The 24,285-nt window shown below is 46.3% G+C and overlaps 1 protein-coding gene across 2 annotated transcripts in view; it reads right to left on the bottom strand.

Moving 5' to 3' along the window:
- Positions 1–23,827, bottom strand: part of LOC123990676 (DNA polymerase zeta catalytic subunit-like) — a 137,781-nt gene extending 113,954 nt beyond the window's left edge. For both annotated transcript variants that reach the window (XM_046291415.1, XM_046291416.1), the window contains exon 1: positions 23,006–23,827. In XM_046291415.1, coding sequence (XP_046147371.1) covers positions 23,006–23,144 — 139 coding nt within the window. In that variant the 5' untranslated portion in view covers positions 23,145–23,827. The remainder of the gene's footprint in view (positions 1–23,005) is intronic.
- Between the last annotated feature and the right edge of the window lie 458 nt (positions 23,828–24,285).

The raw sequence follows: 24,285 nt of genomic DNA, 5'->3' as shown, positions 1-24,285 counted from the left end.
AGACAGAGAGACTGCAGAGAGCCAGACAGAGAGACTGCAGAGAGCCAGACAGAGAGACTGCAGAGAGCCAGACAGAGAGCCAGACAGAGAGCCAGACAGAGAGCCAGACAGAGACTGACAGAGAGCCAGACAGAGACTGCAGAGAGCCAGACAGAGACTGCAGAGAGACTGCAGAGAGCCAGACAGAGACTGCAGAGAGACTGCAGAGAGCCAGAGAGAGAGACTGCAGAGAGCCAGACAGAGAGACAGCAGAGCCAGACAGAGAGACCGCAGAGCCAGTCAGAGACTGCAGAGAGACAGACAGACTGCAGAGAGCCAGACAGACTGCAGAGAGCCAGACAGACTGCAGAGAGCCAGACAGAGACTGCAGAGAGACTGCAGAGAGGCAGACAGAGAGACTGCAGAGAGACAGACAGAGAGACTGCAGAGAGACAGCAGACAGACAGAGACAGCAGAGAGCCAGACAGAGACAGCAGAGAGCCAGACAGAGAGACTGCAGAGAGCCAGACAGAGAGACTGCAGAGAGCCAGACAGAGCCAGACTGCAGAGAGACTGCAGAGAGCCAGACTGCAGAGAGACTGCAGAGAGCCAGACTGCAGAGAGCCAGACTGCAGAGAGAGACTGCAGAGAGACTGCAGAGAGCCAGACAGCAGAGAGACTGCAGAGAGCCAGACAGAGACTGCAGAGAGCCAGACAGAGACTGCAGAGAGCCAGACAGAGACTGCAGAGAGCCAGACAGAGACTGCAGAGAGCCAGACAGAGACTGCAGAGAGACTGCAGAGAGCCAGACAGAGACTGCAGAGAGACTGCAGAGAGCCAGACAGAGACTGCAGAGAGACTGCAGAGAGCCAGACAGAGACTGCAGAGAGCCAGACAGAGACTGCAGAGAGCCAGACAGAGACTGCAGAGAGACTGCAGAGAGCCAGACAGAGACTGCAGAGAGACTGCAGAGAGCCAGACAGAGACTGCAGAGAGACTGCAGAGAGCCAGACAGAGCCAGACAGAGACTGCAGAGAGCCAGACAGAGCCAGACAGACTGCAGAGAGCCAGACAGAGAGACTGCAGAGAGCCAGACAGAGAGACTGCAGAGAGCCAGACAGAGACATCAGAGAGCCAGACAGAGACATCAGAGAGCCAGACAGAGACCCAGACAGACTGCAGAGAGCCAGACAGAGCCAGACAGAGAGACTGCAGAGAGCCAGACAGAGAGACTGCAGAGAGCCAGACAGAGAGACTGCAGAGAGCCAGACAGAGAGACTGCAGAGAGCCAGACAGAGAGACTGACAGAGAGCAGACAGTGACAGAGCAGACTGCAGAGAGCCAGACAGAGAGCCAGACAGAGAGCCAGACAGAGACTGCAGAGAGCCAAACAGAGACTGCAGAGAGCCAGACAGAGACTGCAGAGCCAGACAGAGAGACAGTATATTATAACTCTGCTCTGCAATATATTAAGCAGAGCAGACAGTGACAACAGAGCAGACAGTGACAGCAGAGCAGACAGTGACAGCAGAGCAGACAGTGACAACAAAGAGCAGACAGTGACAACAGAGCAGACAGTGACAGCAGAGCAGACAGGGACAGAGACAGCAGAGCAGACAGTGACAGGGACAACAGAGCAGACAGTGACAACAGAGCAGACAGTGACAGGGACAGCAGAGCAGACAGTGACAGGGACAACAGAGCAGACAGTGACAACAGAGCAGACAGTGACAGGGACAGCAGAGCAGACAGTGACAGGGACAACAGAGCAGACAGTGACAACAGAGCAGACAGTGACAGGGACAGCAGAGCAGACAGTGACAACAGAGCAGACAGTGACAACAGAGCAGACAGTGACAGCAGAGCACAGAGTGACAACAGAGCAGACAGTGACAACAGAGCAGACAGTGACAACAGAGCAGACAGAGACAGCAGAGCAGACAGTGACAACAGAGCAGGGGGAGCTGCCAAAGGGTGTGGTAGGGTGCTATTCATTAGCCTCCCTCTGCCACCAGTCTTCCCCATACCCCCTACTCAATCACACACACACACACACACACTTTTTTGGCCATAGCGATAATACACCCACATCCCTTCAATCCCCCATCCTTCAAAGTACATATGCAAGTGGGTTATTTTCTGTTGCTAGAACACATAACAAAGGCATGAGAGGAGGCCTGTTTCTTTATGGGCACCAGAGGAGAGCTCTCTCTCATTCCATATTCCCTTTGGCAGAGTAGTACACTGCTGCAGCTGCCTGGTCTGCTCTCTCCCCTGGTCTGCTCTCTCCCCTGGTCTGCTCTCTCCCCTGGTCTGTTTTGCCCTGGTCTGCTCTCTCCCCTGTTCTGTTTTCCCCTGTTCTGCTCTCTCCCCTGTTCCGTTTTCCCCTGGTCCGTTTTCCCCTGGTCCGTTTTCCCCTGGTCCGTTTTCCACTGTTGGCCACGTCTCCAGATCTGACTCAGACGAACACAGAAACATCTCCAGTCCTGTCTGAAATTACAGTGGTAGAAGCAGCATGTCCAGGAAAGGCTGTTCACTCACTAACCACTCTGTTCTGTAACTCGTTCCTTCCTGAACAACTCCTCTACTGTGGATTAACCAGGCTTATTTCACCGCTGACTGTATCCACATCTGATCCTGAACACAAGTGTCTTCAGCCGTGTGTCTCCAGGCCTCCAATATAAAGTAGCATGAAAGGCTGATCGCAAGGAAATGCTTTCATTCCCTTCCACCCCCAGTGAGTCACAGGTTCCATTGTGTCATAGCTAGGAGCCGTAGGCCTTCCTGGCTGAGGTAAATATGCTGGTGGAGATCGTGGTGGTCACAGGGCAAATCCTGGAGCAGACAACAGAGTCTACCCAGTGGCTGTGTGGTCTTAGCTGGGCGTCCCCTCCCCTTCTCCACAGCCAAGGCCTGCCCTGGCAGAACGCCTGACTCTTGAGCACAGACTGGAGCAAACAAACCAGAATCTGAAAGGTGAAATCACCAGGGTTCTCCCTAAAGAATGTAAAATGGTCGCTCCACCACCTTGTAAAATGTTTATTTTTCATACTAGGTGACTTTGTTCTACACTGCAGGAAATGTCAGTGCAGGTGATCAACCCCCCCATATAACTCCCAGTCCTTCCTATGTACAGTACTCCCAGACACTCCCTATGTACATACAGTACTCCCAGACACTCCCTATGTACATACAGTACTCCCAGTCACTCCTATGTACATACAGTACTCCCAGACACTCCCTATGTACATACAGTACTCCCAGACACTCCCTATGTACATACAGTACTCCCAGACACTCCCTATGTACATACAGTACTCCCAGACACTCCCTATGTACATACAGTACTCCCAGACACTCCCTATGTACATACAGTACTCCCAGACACTCCCTATGTACATACAGTACTCCCAGACACTCCCTATGTACATACAGTACTCCCAGTCGTTCCTATGTACATACAGTACTCCCAGACACTCCCTATGTACATACAGTACTCCCAGACACTCCCTATGTACATACAGTACTCCCAGTCGTTCCTATGTACATACAGTACTCCCAGTCGTTCCTATGTACATACAGTACTCCCAGACACTCCCTATGTGCTTACAGTACTCCCAGACACTCCCTATGTACATACAGTACTCCCAGACACTCCCTATGTACATACAGTACTCCCAGACACTCCCTATGTACATACAGTACTCCCAGACACTCCCTATGTACATACAGTACTCCCAGACACTCCCTATGTACATACAGTACTCCCAGACACTCCCTATGTACATACAGTACTCCCAGTCGTTCCTATGTACATACAGTACCCCAGACACTATGTACATACAGTACTCCCAGACACTCCCTATGTACATACTCCCAGTACTCCCAGATGTACATACAGTCCCCAGACACTCCCTATGTACATACAGTACTCCCAGACACTCCCATGTACATACAGTACTCCCAGACACTCCCATGTACATACAGTACTCCCAGACACTCCCATGTACATACAGTACTCCCAGACACTCCCATGTACATACAGTACTCCCAGACACTCCCATGTACATACAGTACTCCCAGACACTCCCATGTACATACAGTACTCCCAGACACATACAGTACTCCCAGACACTCCCAGACACATACAGTACTCCCAGACACTCCCATGTACATACAGTACTCCCAGACACTCCCATGTACATACAGTACTCCCAGACACTCCCATGTACATACAGTACTCCCAGACAGACAGACTCCCATGTACATACAGTACTCCCAGACACTCCCATGTACATACAGTACTCCCAGACAGTACATACACTCCCATGTACATACAGTACTCCCAGACACTCCCATGTACATACAGTCCCATGTACATCCCCCAGACACTCCCATGTACATACAGTACTCCCTCCCAGACACAGTCCCATCCCATGTACATACAGTACTCCCAGACACTCCCATGTACATACAGTACTCCCAGACACTCCCATGTACATACAGTACTCCCAGACACTCCCATGTACATACAGTACTCCCAGACACTCCCATGTACATACAGTACTCCCAGACACTCCCATGTACATACAGTACTCCCAGACACTCCCATGTACATACAGTACTCCCAGACATTCCTATGTACAGTACTCCCACACATTCCTATGTACAGTACTCCCACACATTCCTATGTACAGTACTCTCAGACAGTCCTTACAATACAGTCCTGTGGTAAACAGACAACACCCTAAAAAAACTCTATACTCTGCAAGGGGCTTCCTAAGACTAACCCAGATAGCCATAACCTAGTCCTGACTGAAGCATAACCCAGACAGCCCTAACCTACAGTCCTGACTGAAGCATAACCCAGAAAGCCCTAACCTACAGTCCTGACTGAAGCATAACCCAGACAGCCCTAACCTACAGTCCTGACTGAAGCATAACCCAGACAGCCCTAACCTACAGTCCTGACTGAAACATAACCCAGACAGCCCTAACCTAAAGTCCTGTCTAAAGCATAAGCCAGACCCAGACAGCCCTTACTGAAGCATAAAACACACAAAAAAAAGTGTTTGTCAAGCTCCAGACTGGACCAAGCGGTCTCCTGCTGGGTTCACTAACGAAATCCCTGGCACTTCAGTGTGGTGCGGAACAAACAGACCAGATTGTCCTGCGAACGAGTGCCAGATATTTGAGCAGGCAGGAGACTCAACAGATGGTCTGGCAGCCAGATAACCTCACATCAACCCACAACACAAAGAAATAGCAGAATACAAAAGCATCGTTGTTGTTTTTTTGTATGTTTTTTCTTTGTCTTTCTGAATGACGACTAAGCACTACGTCACATGAACACATCCTTCTCCAGGGCTCATGGGTATAGGCCTATGTTGTGGGAATCCATCCCAGCTGAAGGTGTAACGTGGGCGGCTGGGCGGGCAGGCAGCAGTGGCCCACCTCTGTGCACATCCATCTCCGGTGTGGGATATGAGTGGTGATGACAGGCCCCAGTTCATTCATCCAGTGACAGTGTGTGGCGGCACTAACGATTCCGGGACGGCTGATGAACGGCACGGGTGGGCCTCCATTCCCTCTGGAGTGTCACAGCAGGGGCACACACACACACACACACGACCCCCCCGGGGGACAGAATAAGGACGAGTAGGAAGGGAATACTATGCCTGGGAAGAAGCAAGGTCCTAGGTCTATAGGCTGGAACACTGTATTACTGTAGCAACAGGCCTGTATGGCTGCTTATTTATCCAGAGTCAGCGCTGCACAGCTTCAGTGTCTAGGTGTGTGTGCATGTGATGTGTGTGTGTGAGATGTGTGTATGTGTGTGTGTCAGTGTATGCGTGAGTGTGTGTGAGAGGAGCATGTTTGAGTACCGTATGTGCGCGTGTGTGTGCGCGTGTGTGTATCTGTCAGACCTGCATGATTAGTGCGACGGCAGCCTGTCGATCGATGCCCTGCCAGTTCTAGCTGTGCTCACACCAACAGACACACAAACATGCTACATCAATCAAAGTCTGCATGTCCAACCACCTCAACAAGCAACAGTGAGACTAGGCTCTGGTTTCAATGAGACTCTTATGTTATAAAGAAACTACATCACTGTCTATGTCACTACTTTATCCGCTTGACTAAAACACTAACTAGTAGCTAGCGAGATGAAGCTCACAGAGGTTCTTTTTTAATGAGTGCGTTTCATAAGCGGCAAGTTTGCATCAACTGCCTTCGCTAAAACCACTGCAACGGTTTTGTCTGTAAAGTTGAATTCGCAACGTTCTGGCATGTCCGCCTCGTGATTTGTTGGGAGAGTTGTCTGAAGAGGACCCACCCCAAATAGCATTTTATGGAAGTTGCCAAAAGAGTTGCCATCATTGAAACCAGATCCTAGTCACTGTTTCGGGTTGAGTTTTCCAGACTAACGTTCCATGGAGAGTGTAGCAATGTGGCAGTGCAAGCAGTAGCTGTGCGATGGTTCGATGGGTAGAGGAAAAGAGACAGACAATGACAGAGGGGATCCAGTCCAGCACACTTACCACTGCAGTGGGTGACCCTCACAGTGACACACATGCCAGTCCACAGAACCCCAGTCCTCCTAGGACCAACACTGAACCACAGTCCTCCTAGGACCAAAAGACTGAGCAGAACCCCGGTCCTCCTAGGATGAACAGACTGAACAGAACCCCGGGCCCTCCTAGGACCAACAGACTGAACAGAACCCCGGTCCTCCTAGGACCAACAGACTGAACTAGAGGTCGACCGATTAAATCGGAATGGCCGATTAATTAGGTCCGCTTTCAAGTTTTCATAACAATCGGATATAGTTTTTTTTTACACCTTTATTTAACTAGGCAGGTCAGTTCTTAAAGAGGCTGTGAATTTTTTCATATTTTTGTAAAAATAGCGCAAAATTTCAGCGCAAAATTTCAACGTCCTGCTACTCATGCCAGGAATATAGTATATGCAAATGATTAGTATGCGTGGATAGAAAACGCTCTGAAGTTTCTAAAACTGGTTAAATCATGTCTGTGACTATAATAGAACGTGTGTAGCAGGCAAAACCCCAAGGAAAACTGTTCACAAAAAACACAAAAGAAATATCCCTCCACCAGTCTCTGAATTGTCTATGGCAAGGCAATATAGATAGGGCCCAGTTACAGTTCCTACAGCTTCCACAGGATGTCGCCAGTCTTGGCAATTGGGTTGAAGTTAATCCTTGGTGAAATGAGAAATAGGCACTTCCTGTCATCAAGTACACCGGGGGAAGTTTTGAAAGAGAGAATATGGACCATGATTTCAAGACTTGCTGCTATTGAATACAGATCGCCCCGTGATCAATTTAATCGATTATTAACGTTTACTAATACCTAAAGTTGGATTACAAAAGTAGTTTGAAGTGTTTTGTCAAAGTTTATAGGCAACTTTTTTAATTTAAAAAAATAACGTTGCGTTTTGGAAAGCAGTTTTTTCCTGGATCTGTCGGGCTTCATAAATGGACATTTTGGGTATACATGGACGGATTTAATCGAAAAAAATACCCAAATGTGATGTTTATGGGACATATAGGAATGACAACAAAGAAGCTTGTCAAAGTTAATGAATGTTTTATATTTTATTTCTGCGTTTTGTGTAGCGCCGGCTACGCCAATTCTTTTGTTTACATCCCCTTTAGGTATTTCGGGGGGGTTGCATGCCATCTCATGCTTTCGCCGAAAAGCATTTTAAAAATCTGACATGTTGGCTAGATTCACAACGAGTGTAGCTTTAATTGAGTACCCTGCATGTGTGTTTTAATGAAAGTTTGAGTTGTATCGAGTACTATTAGTTGTCACTCTGAAATGTCCGCTGATGTTGATCCCTGTACAGGGACAGCAGCCATAAAAGAACACATTATTTTCAATGACGGCCTAGGAACCGTGGGTTAACTGCCTCGTTCAGGGGCAGAAAGACAGATTTTCACCTTGTCATTCAATCTTGCAACCTTACAGTTAACTAGTCTAACGCAATAACGACATGCCTCTCTCTTGTTACACTCCACAAGGAGACTGCCTGTTATGTGAATGCAGTAAGCCAAGGTAAGTTGCTAGCTAGCATTAAACTTATCTTATGAAAAAAACAATCAATTATAATCACTAGTTAACTACACATGGTTGATGATATTACTAGATATTATCTAGCGTGTCCTGTGTTGCATATATGACTGAGCATACAAGTATCTGACTGAGCGGTGGAAGGCAGAAGCAGGCGCGTAAACATTCATTCAAACAGCACTTTTGTGCGTTTTGCCAACAGCTCTTCGTTGTGCGTCAGGCATTGTGCTGTTTATGACTTCAAACCTATCAACTCCCGAGATGAGGCTGGTGTGACCGAAGTGAAATGGCTGGCTAGTTAGAGCGCGCTAAAAGCGTTTCAAACTTCACTTGCTCTGAGCCTTGGGGTGGTTGTTTCCCTTGCTCTGCATGGGTAACACTTCGATGTGGTGGCTGTTGCGTTGCTGGTTCGAGCCCAGGGAGGAGCGAGGAGAAGGACGGAAGCTATACTGTTACACTGGCAATACTAAAGTGCCTATAAGAACAGCCAATAGTCAAAGGTTAATGAAATACAAATGGTATTTAGAGGGAAATAGTCCTAAATAACTACAACCTAAAACTTCTTATTTTAAAATCGGCCGATTAATCGCTATCGGCTTTTTTGGTCATCCAATAATCGGCATCGGCGTTGAAAAATCATAATCGGTCGACCTCTAGACTGAACAGAACCACAGTCCTTCTAGGACAAAGAGACTGAACCAGGCTATTGTTTCAGTGGTTTGGCCGTTCTCTTTTTGTCTTTTATTGTGTGGTCCAGTCCTCTCACCTACAGTATGTTTATATGTGGCCCAAGCACTAATACCAGTGTCCCTTAGAGCCCTCCTCCCTGCCTCTTGTTATAGTAGGAGGAAGTATAATTAGCAGGGTGAAGCTGAAGAACCCGACCGACCAGGGCTGCTTTCTTCCCACATCGTCCAGACACAAAGCCACGTCTGTTTGACCAGAGACCCAAGCAGTCCACATAACAATGAGGATCATCAGAGAGCAGCACAGCCGAGCAAGAGGCCTGGACACAATCCACCGGCAACTAGAGGAAGTCTCTACATAGCAGGGGAGGAGAACACAAGGAGGTATAGTGGGTGGAGAAAGGGAGAAAAGGCAGGAGTTGGAAGAGGAGGAGAAAAGGCAGGTCGTGGTGGAACGGGGAAGGAGGACACCAAGCAGGAGGTAGAGGAGTTGGTGAAGACAGAGGAAGAATGGGCTTTAACTCAATAAGAGCATAATGGAAGCAGGGCCCCTAAGCACAGAGCTCGACCACATCACTGAATGGTCACACCCCACACAGACCTGGGACCTCTTAGGACCTTGAATAGTAAACCCTTAATCCAGTGAAGTGCATTATGCTACTATGTCAACACTGAGCCAGACATAAATGGACCTGTCCAGTCAGGTCCCAGGCACTCATTTCGCTCCGAGTCTTCACTAATGTCTTCACTAATGTTTGCCACTGTGTTGGAGCTCAGGTATGTGATTGGCTCAGGGTGATGAGGGAAGGGTATCAGGGTGAGAGGGGAATGAACTTGACAGGGTCAGAGAGGGCAGAGGCCAGGGAGGGCAGCTTCTGTCCCACACACATCACTGAACAAGTCACATTTTGACTGGGGTCATGCCCCCCCTAAACAGGACACAGCAAGGAACACAGTGTGACATGACACCTGCAGGGACACAGAAAAAAGGGATGAGAGAAAGGAGGAGAGTGCTCTGGGTAAAAGTGAGAGAAAAATAGTGAAAAAAATATTAATTGAGAGAAATTGGATCTGCAGGAAGTGTAGGTAGTGGAGAACAAAGGAACAGAAAAGAGTGAGCGTGGGGAGAGGGAGAGCAAAGAGTGGAAAAGTGGGTGAGAGAGAGCCACAAGACTGTGACCAGTGGGTGGGGAATCCTCAGTGTCTGCTGTTCCCAGTCTGACAGCACCGTGTAGACTAGCATTGAAAACAGACACACACAGTGGAGGTACAATCATGCAGTATGCATGGCCACGACACTGTACTGCAGGTGAAAAGGGACACAGTATACTGTAAGAAAAAGCCAGCGGACAGGGACACAGGAGGCTGCACAGAATCAACTTCCTTTCACAGTAGTACACTACGCTTCTGCACAAACAGGCAGTCAAATATTCCAATCCAGTCAATTACGGACAGAGTCACAGTTAGTGTTTGGATTGGAGATGTAAATATTAATTTACTCAGAAACTGCCAAGCAGTCCTGACTGGAGTGACTGTGAAACGCTAAATAAATGACAAATGGATAAGCTTGTTTGACAACAGTCCACAGAACAAAAGGGAGACGGATGATTCTGCATCGTAATTGGAACTGAAATATGAAATATATACACTGCTCAAAAAAATAAAAGGGAACACTTACAATGTAACTCCTAGTCAATCACACTTCTGTGAAATCAAACTGTCCACTTAGGAAGCAACACTGATTGACAATAAATTTCACATGCTGTTGTGCAAATGGAATAGACAACAGGTGGAAATTATAGGAAATTAGCAAGACACCCCCAATAAAAGGAGTGGTTCTGCAGGTGGTGACCAAAGACCACTTTTCAGTTCCTATGCTTCCTGGCTGATGTTTTGGTCACTTTTGAATGCTGGCGGTGCTTTCACTCTAGTGGTAGCATGAGACGGAATCTACAACCCACACAAGTGGCTCAGGTAGTGCAGCTCATCCAGGATGGAACATCAATGCGAGCTGTGGCAAGAAGGTTTGCTGTGTCTGTCAGCGTAGTGTCCAAAGCATGGAGGCACTACCAGGAGACAGGCCAGTACATCAGGAGACGTGGAGGAGGCCATAGGAGGGCAACAATCCAGCAACAGGACCACTACCTCCGCCTTTGTGCAAGTAGGAGCACTGCCAGAGCCCTGCAAAATGACCTCCAGCAGGCCACAAATGTGCATGTGTCTGCTCAAACGGTCAGAAACAGACTCCACGAGGGTGGTATGAGGGCCCGGCGTCCACAGGTGGGGGTTGTGCTTACAGCACAACACCGTGCAGGACTATTGGAATTTGCCAGAGAACACCAAGATTGGCAAATTCGCCACTGGCGCCCTGTGCTTTTCACAGATGAAAGCCGTGGAGAATGTTCTGCTGCCTGCAACATCCTCCAGCATGACCGGTTTGGCGGTGGGTCAGTCATGGTGTGGGGTGGCATTTCTTTGGAGGGGGGCTCGCCAGAGGTAGCCTGACTGCCATTAGGTACCGAGATGAGATCCTCAGACCCCTTGTGAGACCATATGCTGGTGCGGTTGGCCCTGAGTTCCTCCTAATGCAAGACAATGCTAGACCTCATGTGGCTGGAGTGTGTCAGCAGTTCCTGCAAGAGGAAGGCATTGATGCTATGGACTGGCAAGCCCGTTCCCCAGACCTGAATCCAATTGAGCACATCTGGGACATCATGTCTCGCTCCATCCACCAACGCCACGTTGCACCACAGACTGTCCAGGAGTTGGCGGATGCTTTAGTCCAGGTCTGGGAAGTGATCCCTCAGGAGACCATCCGCCACCTCATCAGGAGCATGCCCAGGCATTGTAGGGAGGTCATACAGGCACGTGGAGGCCACACACACACTACTGAGCCTCATTTTGACTTGTTTTAAGGACATTACATCAAAGTTGGATCAGCCTGTAGTGTGGTTTTCCACTTTAATTTTGACTGTGACTCCAAATCCAGACCTCCATGGGTTGATAAATTTGATTTCCATTGATAATTTGTGTGATTGTTGTCAGCACATTCAACTATGTAAAGAAAAAAGTATTTCATAAGAATATTTCATTAATTCAGATCTAGAATGTGTTATTTTAGTGTTCCCTTTATTTTTTGAGCAGTGTATTACAAATATATTACCATGTCATATTAAATGGTAGACTCAGCGATATGACGTAGATGTGCAAACAGCATAGTGGGTCAATTTCCTCAACAACTAAGAGCATTAAACCGAGAGGCTAAACTTCTCCACTGTTTAGGACCCGTTGCTGTAACAAAGTGAAGCGAACCCATGCACATGTGCAGATAGTGTGTGACAGTGAAGTCTTGTATCTCGCTCATCACAATATCTGTGGTGCTGCTCGTGGCAACGTCATTTTGCGGAGTCCACCTTTACATTGAAAGAGACGGAATAAAATCACGCTGTTGTGTCTCCAGCGTAAAGTGCTAGCTAGACCAAGTGTGATTTAGACAAAGAGCATATTTTCATCAGATCATTAGGCCTTCTCCCCAAACAGATGTAGTGACCGTAATTCATCCCCACGCGAAGTTCGATGTGGAATTCTTCATTCATTTAGAAAATTCCAAACAAAAGGCTAAATAAACTAAGTTAAACATCTGCATATCAAAAAGACAGATTTTGGTGTGTAACCCTGAAAGATTGTCTTTCAACTCACCAAATTGAGCCCCGTTTCAAATGATCACTCTTCGACAACAGTTTGAGCTGTTCTGTGAAGGGAGTAGTATACAGCGTTGTACGAGATCTTCAGTTTCTTGGCAATTTCTCACATGGAATTGCCTTCATTTCTCAGAACAAGAATAGATTGATGAGTTTCTGAAGAATATTTGTTTCTGGGCATTTTGAGCCTGTAATCGAATTCACAAATGCTGATGCTTCAGATACTAAACTGGTCTAAAGGCCAGTTTTATTGCTTCTTTAAACCAGAACAACAGTTTTCAGCTGTGCTAACAATTTCAAACGGGTTTTCTAATGATCAGTTCGCTAATCCAAGTTTATCATTTTAAAGGCTAACACAACGTGCCATTGGAACACAGGAGTGATGGTTTCTGATTTATTTATTTATTTTATTTATTTCACCTTTATTTAACCAGGTAGGCAAGTTGAGAACAAGTTCTCATTTACAATTGCGACCTGGCCAAGATAATAATAATAATAATAATATATGCCATTTAGCAGACGCTTTTATCCAAAGCGACTTACAGTCATGTGTGCATACATTCTACGTATGGGTGGTCCCGGGGATCGAACCCACTACCCTGGCGTTACAAGTGCCATGCTCTACCAACTGAGCTACAGAAGGACCAGCAAAGCAGTTCGACAGATACAACGACACAGAGTTACACATGGAGTAAAACAAACATACAGTCAATAATATAGTATAAACAAGTCTATATACAATGTGAGCAAATCAGGTGAGAAGGGAGGTAAAGGCAAAAAGGCCATGGTGGCAAAGTAAATACTGATAATGGGCCCTCTGTAGAGATTACACTAAAAATAAAATAAAATTAGATATTAAAAAATAAAAAATAAATAAAATAAAAATCAGCCGATTCCAGCTACAATAGTCATTTACAACATTAACAATCCCTACACTGACCAATTTGATGTTATTTTAAATGGACAAAAGCTTTTCTTTAAAAAACAAGGACATTTCTAAGTGACCCCAAACTTTTGAATGGTAGTGTATATGTATATGGGGCATTATGATTTGTTATGTGTAATGGTTATGATAAATGAGGCATTGTTGTGCACTGCTGGCATTGTCCTATAGATAAATGTGCACATATTTTTCCAGCCTTGTTCAAAAAAATATTTCCCCCCCCTCCCATTCAAGTACTCAGAAGAAAATGATGTGAGTACTCAAACAGTCGACAGCAGCCATGGAAATCCAATCAGAGGACTCTGGATGGAGGAAACCTAAGAGTTCTGGTTTCAATCAGGAAAGGACTCTGGATGGAGATGTTCCCTTAACAGGTCTGATCAGAACCTAAGAGTTTCTGGTTTCAACAACCTCAGTTGTTTTCCCTTAATACTCCAAAAGGAAAGCAGTGTCAAGACAAAAGGGAGATGTTCCAAACTGATCAAGGTCTGATCAAGACAAAAGGAGATGTTCCCTTAACAGGTCTGATCAAGACAAAAGGAGATGTTCCCTTAACAGGTCTGATCAAGACAAAAGGAGATGTTCCCTTAACAGGTCTGATCAAGACAAAAGGAGATGTTCCCTTAACAGGTCTGATCAAGACAAAAGGAGATGTTCCCTTAACAGGTCTGACAAAAGGAGATGTTCCCTTAACAGGTCTGATCAAGACAAAAGGAGATGTTCCCTTAACAGGTCTGATCAAGACAAAGGAGATGTTCCCTTAACAGGTCTGATCAAGACAAAAGGAGATGTTCCCTTAACAGGTCTGATCAAGACAAAAGGAGATGTTCCCTTAACAGGTCTGATCAAGACAAAAGGAGATGTTCCCTTAACAGGTCTGCTCTGCCGTCGAAATGTGATATTCATGGCATGTCTCCCTCCCAGCCATACATCACACGGCTTAGGGGAGGCGCGATTGGTGCATTAGACGAGTGAGAGACATGTTCAGTCTCCCCCTCTCAAAACACACACAGAGCAAAGACAAGCCAAATTGCAGCTGAAATATTGCTGTGAGGGAAAATAAAATAGCTAACACAACAAAGGGGAAATGGGGAACAGCTTAAGACATTTCCCTTCAAGAAAAAAAACCCAGATGCTTCCAAAATGGGACAGGCAGCAGAAGACTAGTATGTTCTGGTCTACCCCAGAGTCTGTGTTTTAAGTAGGACCCCTCACTGTTCTCCTCCAGCACTGTCACAACAGAAGAGAAAGCAGCAAGCTTGGATGCATTTAAAAAACAAGCTGGGCTATTTTTAGAGCCAGCTAGAATTCCCCCTCTTTGAATAAGCCTGCATTCATACACACTGTGCACAGTGGAACTGTGGAATAAATGCATCAAAACATTCCGTTTGGTCTTCAGAAGCAGACCGACGCAGGTTCTTACAAGGGGGAGTGTAGAACGGAGTGTTCAAAACCCAGGGCTTTCCGGTCATAGTTAGAGCTTAAAAACACAACTGTAGGCCTACTCTTCTTTCCCCAGAAGTCAAATTCTCACTGTTTTACTTCTAAGGGGGAATGCAGTTGTCAAATTTTGATGATCTTTGCAAAGGAAGGAAGCGAAGTGGCCTCTCTTGCAAACAGAAACTCTTGGCCAAAACCCTCCCTTCTGCTAATTTCAACCCATGTTTATCATGCTCTAAAAGGAAGTTATGCATTTTTACAATATAGCCAATTTTGACTTTGTTGTTGTGGAATCTAGTGTAAACAGTTAATGAGCCACACGACTTGAAAATCATGTCAGTTTATTAAGCACCGCCTTCGCCCAATCCTGATTCGCCCAAAAAAATCAATGACAAAAACCCAAACCAGGGCTGCGTTCAGTACGTTTTTACGTTCTGGAACATTCCAATTGAACGGAAAAGGTGCTGTACTGAACAGCCAGTTGAAAAACATGGCGGGGTTGGGTTGTGAGTTGGGGAACGCTGTCAGCATGGCCACTGCTCTTCAAATACGTCACTCATTGCTTCAAGCCACACCCACCAAACATACCTCAAAGTCTGTTCAAGAACGTACAATAACATTTTGGGGAAACGTGTTAAGTACAAACTGTTCTGCAATGAAGGAAACATTCAAGCTAACTGAACACACCTCTCGAACTGCTCGTAATCACATAACTCTACATGAGCCTTGACAGATTATTGCAGTTTCATCTGTCCATGAGAGATGACCCATTAACAGATACCTCCGTCTGCTTTATTAACATCCAGATGTTAAGAAATTATGTGCCTGACAGGTTCAAAACATTCCTTTGTTCCCAGTTCTGGCTCTGACAAATTCCTTCATTCTTTTAAATAAGTTGTAAAAACAGTGAGATGGCCATAGGAACAGAAAGCCAGAAAGTCCTAACAGCCTGAATTGGCAGGGCCTCTCACACCAGCTATCTACTGTAGGGACAAAGAGCCAGGAGGAGAGGGCAAAAGGTTGGAACCCTCAGCAGCAACCCAAATCTATGTGCCAACACTAGGCTCCCTGGGCCAGAGTGGGACCACAAAGGTGATGCCTGTTTTTTTTAGAGACTCCCTCCATTCAAAGAACATAAATCCACTTAGGCTACCATGCCAACACAACCCTTGGCAGGCGGGCAGCACCTCCACTACTGAGCACTCCACATCAAACGAGAAGAACACAGGCGTTCTTTCATACAGTACATCAAAAAGGAAGCATTTCCTGGCCGGTCACTGGCGACCAACGCGAGTCCAGTCCATCTTCACTCAAGAACGAGCCTAATTGCATGACCTCACTGGCAGGCAGCAGTGACAGGATACTGCTATAGGCCTGGCTGACAACAACAGCCCACTGATATCCCCACATGCCCCTTTAAATGTGGTTGGGGCAGGCGTTTAAAAGTCCCATGGCAGCTATATACCATGTGCTGGATTACTGATAGTAGAGACGGAGGCTTGGCTGTCTGTTTCCTCCATAGAATTAGATTGAATTATAGATAATTCTATTTCTATGGTTACTTTCCCTCAGACTGCAAGTATAGCCCGTATGTCAGTCAGTCTGTTACCTCAAACTCCCCTCGGCCTGGAGGTCTGTCTGGGCCCAGTCAGTCAGTGTGATTTGCAGTCAGCAGACAGCAGACGTATTGACCATCAGCAAGCAGTAAAGCCGGCTGGCCACCTTCACCCTGTCTGTGTGTTATTAACACAGCAGCTCTCCTATTGATTAGACCCTGCCAAATAAAACGGTGCCGGAAAGAGCTGCTAACTCAGACAATTGGCCATCCAGTGGTGGTCTATCAGAAGGTGGGCGACTAACACAGATGAGAGCTGACCGGGTGAATCATCAAGGCATGGTGTGGCTGCAGCTTTTAACTGAACGGATAAACCTAGCAAGCCCATTAGGACTGGTACTCAAAGTAAATGTAATAGATGTTCCATCTCCAGATATTTTGGTGATGAATTTCGCGAAGCGGATGCCCATCGTGCAAGTGTGTTGCACCAGCCTAGTGCCAGTACCAGCCTAGTACCAGTACCAGCCTAGTGCCAGTCTAGTGCCAGTACCAAGCCTAGTGCCAGTACCAAGCCTAGTGCCAGTACCAGCCTAGTGCCAGTACCAGCCTAGTGCCAGTACCAGTCTAGTGCCAGTCTAGTACCAGTACCAAGCCTAGTGCCAGTACCAAGCCTAGTGCCAGTACCAAGCCTAGTACCAAGCCTAGTGCCAGTACCAAGCCTAGTGCCAGTGCCAGTACCAAGCCTAGTGCCAGTACAAGAGAGAAGAGGTGGCTTGTCTATACACCCCAAATGGCATCCTATTCTCTATATAGGTTCCCTGGTCAAAAGTAGTGCACTATAAAAGGGAATACGGTGCCATTTGGGACACAGATTCCCAGCCATGGGGGCCAGAGATCATAGGGACAGGTAGATCCTGGCCTCCCTCTGGTGGAGTGACCTTGACATGGCCAATGCAACGCAAATCAACTAGACAGCAAATAATAGTCCTGCACACACACACACACACACACACACACACACCTGTCTGCAGCAAAGTCATAAGGCTTAGCCCAACCCAGCCCACCTTGAGGCGAGCAGCCCAGAGAGCAGACCAGGCTGACTGTCACATTCCATTCCCCCGTGCTAATGAATCTGCCATCCATCACACAGTTATACGACCTGCAATTCTGCTGCTTTTATTGTTAGCTGCTAAAGAAAATACAAATGTGGCCAGCACACCAAGGTTCCATCTCACTCCTCTTATTTTACCAGATTCACAACATTCAGCCTGGAACCATGCGAAATAAATCACCTGGCTGTGTTATATGACTAATTCCCCCTGTAATCCGTTGGTCAACTGACTGTAAAGGTTAAATATGAGATATGCGCTACGCAGTGAGGCTGTGATAGGTCTCAGTGGGGAGAAGAGACATCTGAGGAGAAGTGTGAAGGGCTTGGTGGGTTACAGTACTACAGTAAAAAGACCAGGGTGTCACCTAATTCAACCTGGGCGACAGAAAATGATGGACGGGACAATGACTAGTGCTGCAGCAGCACATTCCTACCCTCAGAGGCGGGTGAGGTGACGCATTCAAATAGCCACCGTAGAACCGGAGGGAGCTATTAAAGCCATCAATCACCCAGGTCCCGGTGCTGCAGCAAGGGCATCTGTGTACTGTACAGAGAAACCTCAGGAGAGACAAAGAGAAGGGAGGGGGAGCCAGTGACAGCGCCAGAGAGGGCTCAGAAAAACCTCCCATTAGACAGGACAAAGACACCTCACACAGTTCAGCCGCAGGCCAAACTAAAGGTAGGCCTAAGAGTTCAGCCGCAGGTTTGAGGCTAAAGAGTGAGCACGTAGCCTATAACTCCGCTATGGGTTAACCTATAAAAAAAAGCCACATACATTTGGTCTGTACTGTAGCCAAGGCTATAACAGTTCAGCCGCAGGCCAGACTAAAGGTACTCCATTCAGCTTCATGTTGCAGGCTATATGTCTAATTCATGTCTAACTCAACTATGAGTTAAAGGCTACAGTATAGGCTGCAAGCTGACTGTGACATAGACCTACCTCTCCAGTAACCAGGCTAGAAGCAACAGCAGTAGGTCATCACCACCCAGAGAAAGGGGTGGGGCCCATTCAGCTTTAATATAAAAGTAATCCTCCGGTATTAAGGCATTCACCTGACAAAAACAACCTCCCAGATTTACATTTGATTGATCCTTGTTGCAAGGATGAGGGATATTTGTTCGCTAAGCTCTCAATGCAGCAGACAGTCCATCACTGTGCCCGCTGAACCCTTTGAACCCGGATCTAGCACTCGTGGAATTCCTGGGTTGATGTGAGGCCCCTATGACAGAGACACAGCATGGAGACGCTTCTTCATGCCCACATAAAGAAACACAGCCGGGTGCCATTAATGTCTCCTATAGATCAAAGGCAAAGGGCCACTGATTGGACCATCTTGACGTACTATGGAGGGAAGGCCCAAAGAGAAGGCATGGATGACAAAAGAACGACAGACCTTTATTAATGGTTAATGAAACCTGGACATGCGTGTGAGTCTTCACTGGGCTGGGGCCACACTTTAAAGATCCAGAGCCTCAGTTTCATAACATCACACACCTCAGGATTATTAGGGGCCAGGGTTCATGCTGCTCTCTGGCTCTTCTGCTCTCTGGCAGCTATTTTTGTCATCAAAACGAGATGAAGGGAATGGATTCAAGTGAGGGTAAAGGGACTAGGCTCACAAAAGACAACCATTAGCCTACAAAACATGAGAAATAAGTAGCTAGTCATATCATCGTCAAAGTGGTCTAATAAGAATCACAAACCTACTGGGCTACAGCTTCAGAATGATAAATAATCCAATAAACAGAATAGGGAGGTAAACCATTCAGGAGACAATGACTTTCTGACTAATGAACTGCCAAGTCTTCCAATCCCCCATTATCCTCTTAATGGATCCGGGAGGAATTCCTTTAGACGGCATTAGACTTTCCCCAATGAGAGGAAAAGGGGGAGGAAGGAAGGGCAGGGGGTAGAGGGTTGGAGAGAGGTCCTCTGTTTTATCCCACTCTGCGGTTCGCTGCTTGACCTCTCATTCAGGTGAATTTCTCATGCAGGTCTCCCCAGCACACATCCCAATGTGTGCATGCACATATTCAGCAGAGAAAAACAAAAACAGAGTGGCTGCCTGGCTTCCTGCCTCTCCCAGGCAGTGAGGAATGCCTGCTGAATCTAGTCTTTCTACACATCAAGCAGGATCAATGCTGTCAGAGCTCAAAGACTGCAAGTCCCAGCAGTGTGGGAGACACTCAGTATTTCCCATGCATGGATACTTCAATCAAGTCTGCCACTGCTGCTCATTCACAATCAAGCTGGCTGCTGCTGGCCTATTACATATGCAATGAATTACTGATTTACCACTGCACATTGTGCACAACCACTATCATTTGGCCTGAATAAGCAAAGATGGTGTGCATTGGGAAAAACAACTGAAACCATGAAAGAACAACATCTGTCTCTCTAGCATTCCATCATAGAGATATTGGTCCCTCGTGAATGTAGACTGGCAGCTAGACCGATAGAACACCACACCACACCACTAGAACACCACACCACACCACTAGAACACCACACCACACCACTAGAACACCACACCACTAGAACACCACACCACTAGAACACCACACCACTAGAACACCACACCACTAGAACACCACACCACTAGAACACCACACCACTAGAACACCACACCACTAGAACACCACACCACTAGAACACCACACCACTAGAACACCACACCACTAGAACACCACAGCTGTAACAGGCTGCCTCAGGGGCTGGCCAATGAAGTGTAACCAGGTTAGGTGAGGTGTCCAGTGACAGAGGGAAGACTGGTGTCTCCCTCCCGGCTTCCGTGGGTCAGGAGAGGACACACTGAGCTGATTAGCCAATTCTTCCTTTTTAGTCCAGCAACTCCCACAGAATGAGAATGGGTGTAGGTAGAAATGTTAAAAGAGACTGCCAACTTATTATAGTTCAAGCCTGACTCATGTATACAAGGGACTAAAGAAGGGATTCTCTTCATGGGTGTCTGTGTGACCCATTTCCCAGATTTTTCAGCGGACATTCGAAATGGAAAAATAAAAAGTTGTGCTTTAAATCAATGTATTCCAGATGGTGATGCAATTTCACACAGGAAATACAGAGCCAACACAGAGACTTAGACTTGCCACACAAGCAGCATCAACAGAGTGAAGCTACTGGAGTTACTGTAAAACAATGCACTCTGCCAAAACTACAACCATACATCCAGAAACAAATGCCTTGTATTGTTATTAACACCCATAGCCTCACAACACCTGGAGGTAACAATGACTCAAGAACATTGCAGACGAATACAAAGCTACAAGATGGTGTGTGAAATCAGGGCTACAAGATGGTGTGTGAAATCAGGGCTACAAGATGGTGTGTGAAATGAGGGCTACAAGATGGTGTGTGAAATGAGGGCTACAAGATGGTGTGTGAAATGAGGGCTACAAGATGGTGTGTGAAATGAGGGCTACAAGATGGTGTGTGAAATCAGGGCTACAAGATGGTGTGTGAAATGAGGGCTACAAGATGAAATGGGCTACAAGATGGTGTGTGAAATGAGGGCTACAAGATGGTGTGTGAAATGAGGGCTACAAGATGGTGTGTGAAATGAGGGCTACAAGATGGTGTGTGAAATGAGGGCTACAAGATGGTGTGTGAAATGAGGGCTACAAGATGGTGTGTGAAATCAGGGCTACAAGATGGTGTGTGAAATGAGGGCTACAAGATGGTGTGTGAAATGAGGGCTACAAGATGGTGTGTGAAATGAGGGCTACAAGATGGTGTGTGAAATGAGGGCTACAAGATGGTGTGTGAAATGAAGGCTACAAGATGGTGTGTGAAATTAGGGCTACAAGATGGTGTGTGAAATGAGGGCTACAAGATGGTGTGTGAAATGAGGGCTACAAGATGGTGTGTGAAATCAGGGCTGTCTGTGCTTGCCTCCGTGTGACCTCATGTTGACTAATAGTCTGGAGGGTCAAAAACAACATTATTCAACAGATTATGAAACACACATAAAATCACTGACAAGGGAATCAGAGGCAACAGCAGTCTACATGGCATTGGTGAACAAAAACCACTGCAACCTGTTAGACTATAAAGCTGTGAGGAAACTGGTCAGTGAGGGGGACTGGGACATTGTCTGAGATATGATAAGTGTGTGATAAGCGGTTAGAGCTGCCGCCTTTACAATGCAGATGTGACCACATGCAAAGGTCTGGGGCTAGCTGACCACATTAGATTGACACCCTGACCCACAATCCCATTTATTCTCTCAGATGCCAGTCCTACATCAAAGCCTGTTGTGAATACCCACACAGTCTACAGTAAATACACAAATAAGGACCAAAAACAGAGTAGGTTATGCTGCTGTGCAGTGAATGAAGGGAATTATTACTGAAAATATTTCCTTGTGTGGTTTGCGGTTACGATACACAACCAATACTAGAAAACAAAGCAGGTGGCATACTCGTCCTCCATAGTCGGCTTGAAATCAACCACAGTAAGTGCTGCAGCCAGTGGATTTGTCTAGAATGGGGATGGGCATGCGGCCCAGGGCCCCCTTTTTGTAGGGCTGCAGGTCAATTTCCAAAGAGTTTCTTTCTTATGTCAGTCACTGACAGTCAATTAATTAGCCCATGTCAGCTAACGTTCTTTAGATTGGTAAATTAGTCTAGCAGCCTGCTACCTAAACATGAAGCAACCATGGTCGAATTACTGTATTAAGGCATTCACCTGACAAAAACAACCTCCCAGATTGACATTTGATTGATCCCTGTTGCAGCCATTGATTTTCTTAGTCACCCTCACTCAGATATCGTGTATAAATTCCACCCCATGGAAAATGTGTAGATTTGCAGCAAGCTCTTTGTTAAAACTGCACTATTTTCTCTAGAAGGAATGCAGCTTGTCAAAATAGACTTTTCTTCGCAGGTTTAGAACTGATGCAGCAGGTTAAGATAATTAGTTTAAGGTTAGGAAAAGGTTTAGCTAAAATACAACAAAAATTATCTACTTTTGGCGTCAACTTGCCAAAAGCTGTATCCCATCTAGACAAGACTACTGCAGCCAGTTAAATCAGTCACACCTCCATTGTGACAACTTTGTCATGCTGTGATTCCAACGTTGCTGTGGCACAACTCCACAGGTTGTTGGGAACAGAAAAGAGACAATGAAATATATTATGCAGTATATTATGCAAACGGTTTGGTAAAGTGGGTTATGTGCCGAATGTTGATGTAGAGGTCTGTCCACCGCCCTGTGGAGCTCGAGATTGAAAACAAAGCAACCATGTATCGCGCGCATGCTGCAAACAGCTGCGGGTGGTGCATGGTTTATTACGATGTGTCACCTCACTAAACATCTTTCATGTGGCAGCGTCCGTCTCCTTATTACAACTAATTTCATGTTTGAATAGGGTTGGTTTTGTGATGTTGCAAATGTGTGCTACATCCGTGCAACGCGTGGCGGTACTGTACCATGCTGCAAATGACCTGTCATTGATTAAAAACCATATGAACATACCTATTGGAGTTGCCCCGAAAATCCGAACCACTGGTACTTTCTTCACGTCACTTTCTCTGAATTCGTTATAAATGACGTCCAAGTCTTTGAGAGGACTTGTAAGGTAGTAGTCAGCGGTGACGATACGGACGGCAAACATGACTGCTGTGCAAAATCCAATGAACTATGCGGAGCGCGCATGGGGCACACACTGTGGCATCATCTAGGACCAGGAGAAATAAACTGGTTTGCGCAATGTAACAACCGACGAATGACCCAAACAATCCTTTTTAGTTACACATAGCAATAAACCAAATAGTTTTTTTATCGAGGCGGAGCGCAGAGTTGCCCCATTTTCCAGCTAGCTTGCAAGCTAAGAACTATGGTGAGTAATCAGAGTTGCAGCTTTTGAGACCACGCTGTAGTTAATGTAGGTGCCCCGTGAATCAGTTACTATTGACATAGTTACTACACTCGTCTCATAATTTAGAATGCTGAAACTAGTAGCCGCTATCCATGAGACGTGCCATAGCTATCTAACGAACTAGCTCGCCAGCTAAACATAAACCACTTTGTTCCCACACGCGGAGTCCAGGTGCTACGGCATATCCATTCTGAAAAACTGGGAATCTTTGAGTTATAAGTCTCCTGCTGAGGCAGATGTTAGGACAAGTATTTAGCTTTGCTTGCAAATACAATTCTATGTGGCAGTTAGTGGCTTCCAATGTGGCACAGCGGACAAGGTTTACTCTCCTCTGTAATATGATCACAACACTCTTCACTAAACCCAACCAACGCCAGTCCTCCCCTAAGTGTTTGCATCTACTGATAGCTACTGCCGCATTTCCAACAACACCGGCCAGTCAGAGGAGTCAAGATCCAGTCCCAAATTGTGTTCGTAGAACCACCGCGTTTTCCATTGGTCCATTTACAAGCGAGCATGTGAAAGTGAGCTTTTTAATTGGTTGAAAAATCTTTGGGCGGGACATGGGTATGACAGGCCAAATCCTATTATTCCTAAAAAATATTATATTAAAGCGTCAACTTTTTGGGGGACATTTTGTGAATATTGACTGTTTAACACCCTGCAATAATTATACTGCTCCACTGATCTAAAAGATAAACTAAACATAGAAATTGCGCATTTTAATGATACACGATTACAAATTGTACTTGATATGGCCTGATTTCAACTGTAACCACTTTCGCAATTAAACATTTACAGAAAATAACTTGCACGTATTGAACAAACAAAAAAACACCACCCGCAGGCTCAAGTTGCCGAATCCAGAAGGATGTTT

The sequence above is a fragment of the Oncorhynchus gorbuscha genome, linkage group LG12 (assembly GCF_021184085.1).
Source record: "Oncorhynchus gorbuscha isolate QuinsamMale2020 ecotype Even-year linkage group LG12, OgorEven_v1.0, whole genome shotgun sequence".
Lineage (NCBI taxonomy): Eukaryota > Metazoa > Chordata > Actinopteri > Salmoniformes > Salmonidae > Oncorhynchus > Oncorhynchus gorbuscha.
This window is presented reverse-complemented; position numbering and strand designations above follow the sequence as displayed.